The sequence below is a fragment of the Mobula birostris genome, chromosome 7 (genome assembly GCF_030028105.1).
Source record: "Mobula birostris isolate sMobBir1 chromosome 7, sMobBir1.hap1, whole genome shotgun sequence".
NCBI classification, from domain to species: domain Eukaryota; kingdom Metazoa; phylum Chordata; class Chondrichthyes; order Myliobatiformes; family Myliobatidae; genus Mobula; species Mobula birostris.
In genome coordinates, this window is record NC_092376.1 from 149,358,808 (window position 1) to 149,373,609 (window position 14,802).

Consider the following 14,802-nt stretch of genomic DNA (forward strand, 5'->3'; position numbering starts at 1 on the left):
ATTATGGGGAACAAAGAAATGGCAGACGAGCTGAACAGGTACTTTGGATCTGTCTTCACTAGGGAAGGCACAAACAATCTCCCAGATGTAACAGTGGCCGGAGGACCTAGGGTAATGGAGGAACTGAAAGAGATTCACATTAGGCAGAAAATGGTGTTGGATAGACTGATGGGACTGAGGGCCTGATGGTCTGTACCCCAGGGTACTTAAGGAGGTGGCTCTAGAAATCCTGGAAGCATTGGTAATCATTTTCCAATGTTCTATAGATTCAGGATCAGTTCCTGAGGACTGGAGGGTAGCTAATGTTATCCCACTTTTTAAGAAAGAAGGGAGAGAGAAAACAGGGAATTATAGACCAGTTAGCCTGATATCAGTGGTGGGGAAGATGCTGGAGTCAATTATAAAAGATGAAATAGCAGCACCTTTGGATAGCAGTAACAGGATCGGTCCAAGTCAGCATGGATTTACAAAGGGGAAACCATGCTTGACTAATCTTCTGGAATTTTTTGAGGATGTAACTATGAAAATGGACATGGGAGAGCCAGTGGATGTAGTGTACCTGGACCTTCAGAAAGCCTTTAATAAGGTCCCACATAGCAGATTACTGGGCAAAATTAGAGCACATGGTATTGGGGGTAGGGTACTGACATAGATAGAAAATTGATTGGCAGACAGGAAACAAAGAGTAGGGATTAACGGTCCCTTTCAGAATGGCAGGCAATGACTAGTGGGGTACTGCAAGGCTCGGTGCTGGGACCGCAGCTATTTACAATATACATTAATGATTTAGATGAAGGGATTAAAAGTAACATTAGCAAATTTGCAGATGACACAAAGCTGGGTGGCAGTCTGAAATGTGAGGAGGATGTTATGATAATGCAGGATGACTCGGACAGGTTGGGTGAGTGGGCAGATGCAGTTTAATGTGGATAAATGTGAGGTTATCCACTGTGGTGGCAAGAACAGGAAGACTGATTACTATCTGAATGGTGTCAAGTTAGGAAAAAGGGAAGTACAATGAGATCTAGGTGTCCTTGTTCATCAGTCACTGAAAGTAAGCATGCAGGTACAGCAGGCAGTGAAGAAAGCTAATAGCATGTTCGCCTTCATAACAAAGGGAGTTGAGTATAGGAGCAAAGAGGTCCCTCTGCAGTTGTACAAGGCCCTGGTGAGACCACACCTGGAGTATTGTGTCTAGTTTTGGTCTCCAAATTTGAGGAAGGACATTCTTGCTATTGAGGGACTGCAGCGTAGGTTCACGAAGTTAATTCCCAGGATGGCGGGACTGTCATATGTTGAAAGATTGGAGCTTCTGGGCTTGTATACACTGGAATTTAGAAGGACGAAAGGGGATCTGATTGAAACATATAAGATTATTAAGGGATTGGACACACTAGAAGCAGGAAACATGTTCCCGATGTTGGGAAGAGTCCAGAACCAGAGGCCACAGTTTGAGAATAAGGGGTATGCCATTTAGAACAGAGTTGAGGAAAAACTTTTTCACCCAGACAGTTGTGGATCTGCGGAATGCTCTGCCTCAGAAGGCAGTGGAGGCCAAATCTCTGGATGCTTTCAAGAAAGAGATAGATCCAGTTCTTAATGATAGTGGAGTCAAGGGATATGGGGAGAAGGGAGGAACTGCGTACTGATTGTGGATGATCAGCCATGATCACTGTGAATGGCGGTGCTGGCTTGAAGGGCCAAATGGCCTACTCCTGCACCTATTGTCTATTGACATCATTGCTCTTATATTCTAGTCTTCACAAAATGAATGCCAACATTGCATTTGTCTTCCTTACCACAGACTCAACATGCAAATTTACCTTCAGGGAATCGTGCACGAAGACGCCAAAGTCCCACTGCGCCTCTGACTTTTGAACTTTCTCCCCATTTCGAAAATAGTCTACACCTTTATTCCTTCTGCCAAAGTACAGGGACATACACTTCCCTACACTATATACAAAATACTCTGCAAATGCTGGGGTCAAAGCAACACTCACAACACGCTGGAGGAACTCAGCGGGTCGGGCAGCATCCGTGGAAATGAGCAGTTAACGTTTCGGGCCGGAACCCTTCGTCAGGACTGAAGAGGGAAGGGGCAAAGGTCCTATAAAGAAGGTGGGGGGAGGGTGGGAAGGAGAAGGCTGGTATGTGCCAGGTGAAAAACCAGTAAGGGGAAAGGTAAAGGGGTGGGGGGGAGGGGAAGCAGGGAGGGGATAGGCAGGAAAGGCAAAGAAGGAATAGGGGAAAGCACAATGGGTAGTAGAAGGAGGTGAAACCATGAGGGAGGTGATAGGCAGCTGGGGGAGGGGGCAGAGTGAAACTGGGATGGGGGATGGGAGGGGGAGGGAATTACTGGAAGTTGGAGAATTCAATGTTCGTACCAAGGGGCTGGAGACTACCCAGATGGTATATGAGGTGTTGCTCCTCCAACCTGAGTTTAGTCTCATCAGGGCAGTAGAGGAGGCCATGTATGGACATATCCGAATGGGAATGTGAAGCAGAGTTGAAGTGAGTAGCAACCGGGAGATCCTGTCTGTTGTGGCGGATGGAGTGGAGGTGCTCGACGAAGCGGTCCCCCAATCTGCGTCAGGTTTCACCGATGTAGAGGAGGCTGCACCAGGAGCACCGGATGCAATAGATGACCCCAACAGACTCACAAGTGAAGTGTTGCCTCACCTGGAAGGACTGTTTGGGGCCCTGAATGGTGGCAAGAGAGGAGGTGTAGGGACAGGTGTAGCACTTACGCTTACAGGGATAAGTGCCGAGTGGGAGATCCATGGGGAGGGACGTGTGGACCAGGGAGTCGCGGAGGGAACGATCCCTGTGGAAAGCGGAGAGGGGTGGAGAGGGAAAGATGTGCTTAGTGGTGGGGTCCTGTTTAAGTTGCGGAGGATAATGTGTTGGATCCGGAGGCTGGTGGGGTGGTAGGTGAGGACAAGGGGAACTCTGACCCTGTTGTGGTGGCGGGAGGATGGGGTGAGGGCTGAAGTGCAGGAAATGGAGGAGATGCTGTTGAAGGCATCACTGATGACAGCAGAAGGGAAACCACGATCTTTAAAGGAAGAGGACATTTGAGACGTCCTGGAACGGAAAGCCTCATCCTGGGAGCAGATGCAGCGGAGACGGAGAAACTGGGAATAGGGGATGGCATTTTTGCATGTGGCGGGGTGGGACCTGCCCATTCTCCCAATCTGTTCAAGTTCTTCTGCAGGCTCCCTGCTTCCTCAACACTACCTGCCCCTGCGCCTATCTTTGTACTGCCTGTAATCTTGGCCACAAAGCTACCAATTCCATCATCCCAAATCATTGACACATAATGTGAAAAGAAGTGGTCCCAACACCGACCCATGCGGAACACCACTAGTCACCAGCAGCCAACCAGAAAAGGCCCCCTTTATTCCCATTCGTTGCCTCCTGCCAGTCAGCCAATCTTCTATCCGTGGTAGTATCTTTCCTGTAATACCATGGACTCATATCTTGTTAAGAAGGCTCATGTGTGGAACTTTGTCAAAGGCCTTCTGAAGATCCACTCCTTTGTATATCCTGCCTGTTAATTCCTCAAAGAAATCCAACAGATTTTCTAGGCAAGATTTCCCCTGAGGAAAACCATTTTGATTTAGGCCTATTTTATCACGATGGAATGGAGGAGCAGACTTGATGGGCCGAATGACCCAATTCTGTTTCTATGTTTTATGGTCTTATGATCTTACCTCAACCAACCAAGCAGGATAGTTAACTATCCTAAAATATTTATAAGAAATTTTTTTTTAAAAATTGTGTAACCAAATTAGGTATTCTGCCAGCATATACAAATGAAAGACATTCTAGGAAAATAATGAAAGTTAAACATTTTGCTCCATTTGGAGATGGGAGCTGATGGTTATAATCTAAAGATGCAAGGTATGCACTCCTCCACAGATGAATGGTAAAAGCAGATAATGCATACCACAATAGTATATGACATGAATTTCAAAATTTACTCATGGTTTTCAATCAAATTGTGGTTTCTGAGCACACCTGGATGATAGATACATCTGCCCAAATAAGCCACTTTGCATGTAAATTAAGTGCTTTATAAGTTTTTATGAGCTTTTATCAAATCACAATCTGTGAAACAAAGTGCAAATTGGTTTGTAAATTGTTCCAAGTGATCCTTCAGTGAGAACAGCTGCAGAATTACCTTATATTACCTCTACTATATAACTTTATTCAGAGCAGAGGGTGGCGGTAATGCACCATTAAGCTGGATGCCAACCGCCGTAAAACAAGATACAGACAGACAGAATCTTCTACGTGGCGGTAATGCACCGTTAAGCTGGATGCCAACCGCCGTAAAACAAGATACAGACAGACAGAACTTTATTCAGTGCAGAGATTCGGAATTCTTGATCAGTTATTTGCACACACGCCCAAACAAGTCACACATAACTATATAACACTAGTCAAAGCTATCATATAGTATTTTCAGGAAATACATTTCAATGCCTACCTGAGGCTCAAAGCCCATGTCAAACATTCTATCTGCTTCATCAAGTACAACATAGGTAACTCTGCGAAAATTTGTCACACGACCTGAAAACAGCAAGAATAATTTCAATGAATGCTACATGCAAATATTAGCAATTCCTAAAGCACTACCAGTAAACCATTTTGTATGCAAAAACTAAAAAGAATCCAAAATTAAGCATCAAATTGGTCCATATTTTCATGATTATATATCTGCTTTATATTTTGTCTTGCTTCATAAAGAAATTATGTACTAAGTACGAATTTTACATTGGGTATAAACTACATGAAAATATTTGCCCATGTTTTCTAATTCTTGCATACCATTGGGGCAAGAAGAACCTGCAAAATTCATAAAACAGCCCTCTCCAAAACAAACACCCATCAACAATTTTAGATTGAGATGAAGCAAGAAACCCAAAGGCCATTATTTGACAAGTCTCAGCATTCACCTAGAAAAAAGAACATATTAGAGATTACGCCGCATGTGTGGAAAACAGGGTCCTTGCTACTTGCCTTTATTGCTATTATTGGTGCATTTTAAATTAAGTATCTGCCTACTTTCTCTAGAGAATTAACCAGTGAAATAGTGTTGAACAGCTGTAAATGCTGGACTTCAAAATCAACTTTCTAAGATTCCGAATACAAGAAAATTAAACCTACAAAAACAGAGTGGAAAAAAAAAAACAACTGAAAATATTCCAACAGTATTGATATATTCTGAGATGAATATGACATATTCACAAGGAGCCACACGCTTAGTAACTGGATACTGCACAACTTGATTAAGGACCTACCTCTGATGGGTTATGTCTTGCATGCCCAAATCAAATCTCTTGAGGAAACTTTCTCCATATGGGTCAAATAATGTTGACAGTTTAGTAAAGTGATATTCAATATCATACAGTGTCTAATATTAAAATGTATACTTTTTTCATGCATTCAAATCAATTATGTATGATATAAAACACACATAAGTGCCAAGTGAAGCCATAATGAACTATTAAATCTACAAATACTACAGCAATATCTTTGATACCATTGTGAGATCTAATTGATTCATATTTTACCTACCATTATATAGCTCCTTTGTCACAGGAAAAAAATATAATTGCTGTGCTAAATGTGTTCAGAACAACTACATAGTGAGACGTAAAAAAATGGATTGAAGGTGATTTACTACCTAGTGTTCATTTTTAGCCATTACAAAACTACCAATAAAGCTAATCTAATACTAGATTCAGCCTCAAAGGTATAATCAGTGTCATATCTCCAAATTGCAAATGAGACCCTATACAAAAGTGATCTGGAACCCAGAGTTGTTTTCATCTTCAATTCATTGCTCAGGGCTCAGAAAAATGTCAAGGATAATAATGGACCATGCATTTTCAAGGCAAGCAGCAAAACCAATTATTTGTATTTTAAAATGGATAGGAAGCTTGAGAAGAAGACAGGAATTAACACAGGCAGATGTTTACTCTGAAAGACAGCTCTGCAGGACTGAAAAGTGGAAATGAAGGAATGGATAAAAGTAGTAGAACTGACACAAAATGCTGGAGGATCCCAGCAGGTCACACAGTATCGATGGAGGAAAATGAGCAGTCAAGATCCCTCATCAGGTTTGGAAAGGAAGGAGGTAGAAGCCAGAATAAAACGATAGGGCCAGGGGAAGACCACAAGCTGGCAGGTGACAGATGAGTCCAGGTGAGGGGGTAGATAGGTGGATGGGGGGGGAGGGAGGAGAATGATTTGAGAAGCTGGGAGATGAGGAATCTTGACGGGAGAGGACATTAGACTATGGAATAAAGGGAAGAAGGTGGGGAATCAGGGGGAATCAGAGGGAGCTGTTGGGCAGGTCATGGGGTAGGAGTGGGGTAAAGGGGTCAGAGAGCAACCAGAATGAAAGAAAGCAAAGAACTTTCATATGATGAAAGACTGGATTGACTAGGCTTATACTCATTGGAATTTAGAAGATTGAGGGGGGATCTTATTGAAGCATATAAGATCCTAAAGGGGTTGTACAGGCTATATGCAGGAAGATTGTTCCCGATGTTGGGGAAGTCCAGAACGAGGGGTCACAGTCTGAGGATAAAGGGGAAGCCTTTTAGGACCGAGATTAGGAAAAACCTCTTCACACAGAGTGGTGAATCTGTGGAATTCTCTGCCACAGGAAACAGTTGAGGCCAGTTCATTGGCTATATTTAAGAGGGAGTTAGATATGGCCCTTGTGGCTAAAGGGATCGGGGGTATGGGGGGGAAGGATGGTACAGGGTTCTGAGTTGGATGATCAGCCATGATCATACTGAATGGCAGTGCAGGCTCAAAGGGCCGAATGGCCTACCCCTGCACCTATTTTCTATGTTTAAAACAGAGGGGTGTGATTAAAGAAGTTAAAGAAATCCACATTCATGTCATCAGACTGGAGACTACCGAGACATAATATGAGATGTTGCTTCTATTTGTGCCTGGTCTCATCACAGCAGTAGAGGAGGTCGTGGACAGATATTACGGTATGGGAATTGGAAGTGGAATTGTACTGGGTGGCCACTGGAGGTCCTGGCTGTTGTGGCAGATGGAACAAAGGTGCTCAACGAAACCCTACCCAATCTGTGTAGGGTTTCACTAATGTAGAGGAGGTAGCACTAGGAGGACTGGATACAATGAACAACTGACAGATTTGCAGGTGAAGTGTCATCTCACTTGGAAGGCCTGTTCAGTACCCAGAATGATGCTGAGGGAGGAGGTGCAGAGGCAAGTGTAGCACGTAGCACAATTACAAGGATAAATACCTAGAGGGAGATCAGTGGGGATGGTTGAGTCTTGTGAAGAAAGCAGAGGTGGGGTGCGGGGGAGGGCAGATGTGTCTGGTGGTGGGATCCCATTAGTGATGGTGGAAGGTGTGGTAATAATGTGCTGGACGCAGAGGCTCATGTGGTGGCAATAAGGAAAAGAGGAACCTTATCCCTGTTGTGTTGAGGGGGGCGGGCGCGAAAGATCAGACGTGTGGGAAATGGAAGAGATACAGGGAAGGGCAGCATTGATAGTGATAAAAGGGAAACCCATTAGTACAGTTGTGTAAGTTATTTTTGAGGAAAAAGTATCGATAGTTTCCATTAAATTGGCGAATAAAAGTTCATTTTATGTCACTGAATACATGCAAATATTAACTACATATTAATTGATGCTATGGCCTATAATTTGAAAATTGTCACAATGATTGGCACTTCCAAGTAGTAGTCCACTAAAGCTAATAGAAAATTGTTGTAATGAAGAAATATTAATAACACAAAGACTAATATTTTGAAATTGACCTAACTGCAATAAAGTCAGGGTCTTACAGCTCAGAGAAAGGCCTTTCAGCCCATCTTATCCATGCTGATTATCAAAAACCTATCTAAGATTTTATCTTGAAAATGTCTGTCGTCCAATCCAAAATCACTGTGATCATGCATGAGAATGCGGCAGGCCAGGCAGCAACTTTGATTATGTGTTGCTTGTATTTCCAGCATCTGCAGAATTCCTCATGTTTACGTGATCATGCATGAGTTATTTTAGATGCAGATGTACATTTGCAAGACAAGCTGCCTATTTTGATAGAGCATTCCATACAGCATGAAAACAATTATCAGAATTAAAATTCCTTTTACAAATTCATGAAATAGTTGCTTGAATAAAGCAGATGCAAAACTTTCTTGCTGATCTCAAAAAATGTGTGAATACGTATGTTCATGTTTTGAAATATTTTCCCCGGCATTCTGCTTTAAGTGGCTTTTAGATAAACTTAACATTAAACAAAAAGTAAAGTAAGTGCTCAATTGTTCACAGTTCCCTTTACTTACCGTTATTGGCTGCAAGCATATCTATCATGCGGCCTGGTGTGCACACTATAATTTCTGCTCCTCGCTTTAACTCTGCAATCTGCATTATAAATAAAATATTTGTTATAATGTAGAAGGATAAACAATTAACTTTAAATTAACCAAAGAATTAGGATTTAGACATTCACAATGATATCTTTTGAGGAAAGCTTTTTAAAAATTACTGTTAAAGATAAATATAGTGAGAGACTTCCTGCCATCTCCTCCACCCACCACGAGGGATTACACTGAGAAAAACATAGTCCACAAAATTCAACATTTTATTGTTAGCCACTTACAAAACACAACAGGTAATAGCTCAGTCAATGTAAATACACAATTTAAAAATCTCAACAAAGCATTTAGCATTACAATGGTGATAATACAAGTTGTTCAAAATAACTTTACTGTCAAGCAATGCAAATGACCTTCCTATCAGACGTAACAATTAGTATTTTCCTGCATAGAATTTCATTTGCATTTTACTTGACCATACTGCATATTTACTAATATCCTCCTGTCATTGATGGTGTTCTGAGTGTTCCCATTCTACTTCCATTTGAATATCATTTACACATTTGATGGATCACTTGCTGCAACAGTACTCAAATGAGTCACTGTTTTCAAGAGAAAAGACTGATGTTGAAGAATTACCTGTTCACTTATTCCGGTCCCTCCATAAACACATACGACCCTTAGTCCAAGTGGTTTTGAGAACTTCTTGCATTCTTTGGTAATCTGAAGTGCTAACTCACGGGTTGGAGTTGAGATGAGTGCTGCAGAAGAGAAAAAGAAAGTACTGTATGATTTCAAAAATGTTTTAATAGTTTTTGTAAAAATGTTTTTGTAGTTTCTCGCACATCTGATGCAATTCTTTCAAAGTGTTAATAATATTTTATCATATTTATGTCTTCAATTTTTGCAATCACCACTGTGAGACTAAATATGTTAGAACTATGTGTGGCTTTTCCTGTTTTAAAAATGTCCCCATCCAATCTCTGGCACAACTACTCCTCCCTAATAATGTTGGAAAATTAGTTCTGCTAGTGCTTCAAACATGTTCAGAGTTCTCTGAAACACGGAATCATATTAGAAACTTATTTAAGTTTTCCAAAGCTAATTTCCTTATGATTGAACGCTTCCCACACATTTGTTCAGCCTCAGATAACCAGAAAGGTTATCTAGGACTATATAGGACCCTGGTCAGACCCCCACTTGGAGTACTGTGCTCAGTTCTGGTCGCCTCACTAAAGGAAGGATGTGGAAGCCATAGAAGGGGTGCAGAGGAGATTTACAAGGACGTTGCCTGGATTGGCGAGCATGCCTTATGAAAACAGGTTGAGTGAACTCAGCCTTTTCTCCTTGGAGTGACGGAGGATGACAGATGTATAAGGTGATGTGAGGCATTGATCGTGCGGATAGTCAGAGGCTTTTTCCAAGGCTGAAATGGTTGCCACAAGAGGACACAGGTTTAAGGTGCTGGGGAGTAGGTACAGAGGAGATGTCAGGGGTATGTTTTTTACTCAGAAAGTGGTGAGTGCATGGAATGGGGTGCTGGCAATTGTGGTGGAGGCGGATATGATAGGGTCTTTTAAGAGACTTTTGGATAGGTACATGGAGCTTAGAAAAATAGAGGGCTATGGGTAAGCCTAGTAATTTCTAAGGTAGGGACATGTTCAGCACAACTTTGTGGGCCAAAGGGCCTGTATTGTGCTGTAGGTTTTCTATCTTTCTAAAGAAAAGTAAGAGTGCTAATTTAAGTTTCTAAATTGAAAATTAATGACCTTAAGTTTGAAACATAGAAACCCTAAGATCCCTCTGATCCTCCACACTGCCAAGAGTCTTACCATTTATACTATATTCTGCCAGCATATTTGACCTACCAAAATGAACCACTTCACACTTATCTGGGTTGAACTCCATCTGCAACTTCTCAGCCCATTTTTGCATCCTATCAATGTCCCACTGTAACCTCTGACAGCCCTCCACATTATCCACAACACCCCCAACATTTGTGTCATCAGCAAACTTACTAACCCATCCCTCCACTTCCTCATCCAGGTCATTTATAAAAATCATGAAGAGTAGGGGTCCCAGAACAGATCCCTGAGGCACATCACTGGTCACCGACCTCCATGCAGAATATGACCTGTCTACAACCTCTCTTTGCCTTCTGTAGGCAAGCCAGTTCTGGATCCACAAAGCAATGACCCCTTGGATCCCATGCCTCCTTACTTTCTCAATAAGCCTTGCATGGTGTACCTTTTCAAATGCCTTGCTGAAATCCAGTACATCTACATCTACAGCTCTTCCTTCATCAATGTGTTTAGTCACATCTTCAAGAATTTCAATCAGGCTCGAGGTCCTGCCCTCGACAAAGCTATGCTGACTATTCCTAATCATATTATACCACTCCAAATGTTCATAAATCCTGCCTCTCAGGTTCTCCATCAACTTACCAACCACTGAAGTAAGACTCACTGGTCTATAATTTCCTGGGCTATCTCTACTCCCTTTCTTGAATAAGGAAACAATATCTGCAACCCTCCAATCCTCCGGAACCTCTCCCATTCCCATTGATGATGCAAAGATCGCCAGAGGCTCAGCAATCTCCTCCCTCGCCTCCCATAGTAGCCTGGGGTACATCTCATCCGGTCCTGGTGACTTATCCAACTTGATACTTTCCAAAAGCTCCAGTACATCCTCTCCTTAATATCTACATGCTCCAGCTTTTCAGTCCGCTGCAAGTCATCACTACAATCACCAAGATCCTTTTCCATAGTGAATAATGAAGCTAAGTATTCATTAAATACCTCTGCTATTTCCTCCGGTTCCATACACGCTTTCCCACTGTCACACTTGATAGGTCCTAATCTTTCACGTCTTATCCTCTTGCTCTTCACATACTTGTAAAATGCCTTGGCGTTTTCCGTAATCCTGCCCGCCAAGGCCTTCTCATGGCCCCTTCTGGCTCTCCTAATTTCCTTCTTAAGCTCCTTCCTGTCAGCCTTATAATCTTCTAGATTTCTAACATTACCTAGCTCTCTGAACCTTTTGTAAGCTTTTCCTTTCTTCTCAACTAGATTTACTACAGCCTTTGTACACCACGGTTTCTGTACCTTACCATAACTTCCCTGTCTCATTGGAACGTACCTATACAGAACTCCACACAAATATCCCCTGAACATTTGCCACATTTCTTCCATACCTTTCCCTGAGAACATCTGTTCCCAATTTAAGCTTCCAAGTTCCTGCCTGATAGATTCATAATTCCCCTTACTCCAATTAAACGCTTTTCTAACTTGTCTGTTCCTGTCTCTCTCCAATGCTATTTGGGCTTAAGAGTATTTTCTGAGCAAGGGAAAAGTTAAAAATTGGGCCATTGCAACTACTCACAGATATTTTCATTACTAAAGTAAGGACTTTTCACTATTTTGCAAGTTACAGCTATTTTAAATATCCCAGAACAACAAACTGGTTATTAGTAATTCATGAAATTTGGTTGCACATTGGATTTGAAGGCAGCTACTGCTTTAATAGAGTAAATTCAAATTACCGAACAATAAATGGCATGGTAAAAGCCATGATACAGACATTCTCTAATGCCTTACTGCTTTAAATTAGTTTACGCTTTCATTCCATTCCATTAATCTAGCGTGCTTCATAATTAAAAGAGCAAATGGATACTGATGGCTTCCATTAAACACATTACTTAATGGAGTTAGCATTACGCAGTTGTTTATTTCATGTTTTTTTTAACATGCTCATTCATTCAGTTCATTAACACTTGCAGTTTAAATGTATATATGCTTATACGTAATGATACATACACATTTTACTGCTTTAAACATTTTGGAGCTGCATGCTTCCTTAATAATACTAACTAAATGTTCCAGTAGCTACAAAATAGGACAAATAAACATTAGTTGAATCTCAAATTGAATCAACTCAATTTTTGATTTGATTTCATGATTTTTGATTATAGTGCTACTTTCTATGAAACATGGGAAATTAAATACTTACCAACAGGACCTTCTCCTTCTTCAAGTGGTCTCTGATCCATGATGTGTCGGAACATAGGTAGAAGAAAAGCAATAGTCTTTCCACTTCCAGTTTTGGCAATTCCAATTAAATCACGCCCACACATAACGGCAGGAATTGCTTGTGCCTGGATTGGTGTTGGCTTTTCATAACCTTGTCTGATACACAAAAAAGTATCGTAAGAGATTGGGAAAAAGAGCAAGTATGTAAGTAAGAGCAAGAACTGTTGCATGTCCTATCCTTATAAAAGTCACTTTAGTACATTTTAGTACTCACTTTTTCAATGAACCTAATATTTTCATGGAGATCCCACACTGCACCCAGGACTTAATTGGTTTCGGACACCCTTTGCCACGTACCGCAATACCCTCCAACTCCAATCTGTAGGTATTTACTTCTGTAAAGTAACACAAAAGCTTGAAACAATAAGCATTCAACCAATGTATAAAAATAACCATGTTTATTCAAGTTAGCGAACGGTAATCAGAATGCTTTAAACCTCAATGTAATCAGTAAAGTTCAGTAACTAACTTATTAGGCTAACATAGTTACTGTAGACTAAAAACAGCAATATTAAAGGAAGTAGGATAGACAATAGGGATGGTAGATGCTTTTAAGTTCAGCGTGATACAAGTATGGCTTGTGGTTATCAACACTTCTGTACTTTTTGATGCAGATTTGAATTACTTTCAACTTCAAGACAGAAGTATCTCATTATGATAAATTTGTAGAGTTCACAATGACTGTAAATATGATCAAGAGCAAGACAAGCTCACTGAACTCCTTGAATGATCGGGGCAAGACAAAATCCTTACATTACTGTAACTGAAAGAAATGGAGGACATACTGAAAAATGACTATGTATGATATTGTAAGGAAACAATAGAATGAGCAATTTTCACAAGCAAAATAACAGTTTGCAGGAAAAGTATGACATGGAAAACTGGCAAAATTCCAGAACCATCTATTTTCTATCAATGGTTTTAAAGAATCTAGCTGAAAAAGGAACAGGTCTCCTGACCAATTTTGCAGAGATGCAAATGTTCCTTCAATTGGTTAACTGCATTAAAAGTGGAGATGAAAAAGGGGACTAGATAAAATCCTGATTGAGAAGTTACAGAACCTGGGCCTCTGTACTTCCCTCTGCAACTGGATCCTTAAAACGGAAGACCACAATCTGTGTGGATCGGTGATAATATCTCCCCTTCGCTGATGGATCAACATTGGTGCACCTCAGGGTTTTGTGCTTGGCCCACTACTCTCTCTATATACCCATGACTGTGTGGCTAGGCATAGCTCAAATACCACCTATAAATTTGCTGATGATACAACCATTGTTGGTAGAATCTCAGATGGAGATGAGAGGGCGTACAGGAGCGAGATATGCCAACTAGGGGAGTGGTGCCGCAGCAACAACCTGGCACTCAACATCAGTAAGACTAAAGAGCTGATTGTGGACTTCAGGAAAGGTAAGACGAAGGAACACACACCAATCCACATAGAAGGATCAGAAGTGGAGAGAGAGAGAGAGCAGTTTCAAGTTCCTGGGTGTCAAGATCTCTGAGGACCTAACCTAGTCCCAACATACTGATGCAGTTATAAAGAAGGCAAGATAGCGACTATACTTCAATAGGAGTTTGAAGAGATTTGGCATGTCAACAAGTACACTCAAAAACTTCCATAGACGTACTGCGGAGAGCATTCTGACAGGCTGCATCACTGTGTGTGTGTGTGTGTGTGTGTGTGTGTGTGTGTGTGTGTGTGTGTGTGTGTGTGTGTGTGTGTGGTGGTTTCTGCACAGGACTGAAAGAAGCTGCAGAGGGTTGTAAATTCAGTCAGCTCCATCTTGGGTATTAGCCTACAAAGTCCCCAGGACATCGTCAAGGAGCAGTGTCTCAGAAAGGCAGCATCCATTATTAAGAGCCTCCAGCATGCAGGGCATGCTCTTTTCTCACTGTTAGCATCAGGTAGGAGGAACAGAAGCCTGAAGGCACACACTGAGCGATTCAGGAACAGCTTCTTCCTCTCTGCCATATGATTCCTAAATGGACATTGAACCCGTGAACACTACCTCACTTTTTAAATATATATTATTTCTGTTTTTGCACAATTTTTAATCTATTCAATATATGTATACTGTAATTGATTTACTTATTTTGTTATTATTTTCTTCTTTTTCTATATTACGTATTGCATTGAACTGCTGCTGCTAAGTTAACAAATTTCACGACACATGCCAGTGATAATAAACCTGATTCTGATTCTGAAATGGAATCCAGAGAATTAAGAGCAATTTTCTGAATCTCAAGAGAGGGGAGCGCAGGCACACAAAGCAAAATCTAAATATTTTGAGTTATATCCACAATATTAAGTTACATCCACAGGCAAAGAGTGG

At 41.3% G+C, this 14,802-nt stretch overlaps 1 protein-coding gene across 3 annotated transcripts in view; it reads right to left on the bottom strand.

The window, feature by feature from the left end:
- The window catches only part of ddx46 (DEAD (Asp-Glu-Ala-Asp) box polypeptide 46), a 59,166-nt gene that overhangs the window by 18,057 nt on the left and 26,307 nt on the right, over positions 1-14,802 (bottom strand). For all 3 annotated transcript variants that reach the window (XM_072263915.1, XM_072263916.1, XM_072263914.1), the window contains 5 exons: positions 12,684-12,804; positions 12,390-12,565; positions 9,021-9,142; positions 8,349-8,427; positions 4,493-4,575 (listed from right to left, as the gene is read on the bottom strand). In XM_072263915.1, the coding sequence (XP_072120016.1) occupies positions 4,493-4,575; positions 8,349-8,427; positions 9,021-9,142; positions 12,390-12,565; positions 12,684-12,804 (581 nt within the window). The remainder of the gene's footprint in view (positions 1-4,492; positions 4,576-8,348; positions 8,428-9,020; positions 9,143-12,389; positions 12,566-12,683; positions 12,805-14,802) is intronic.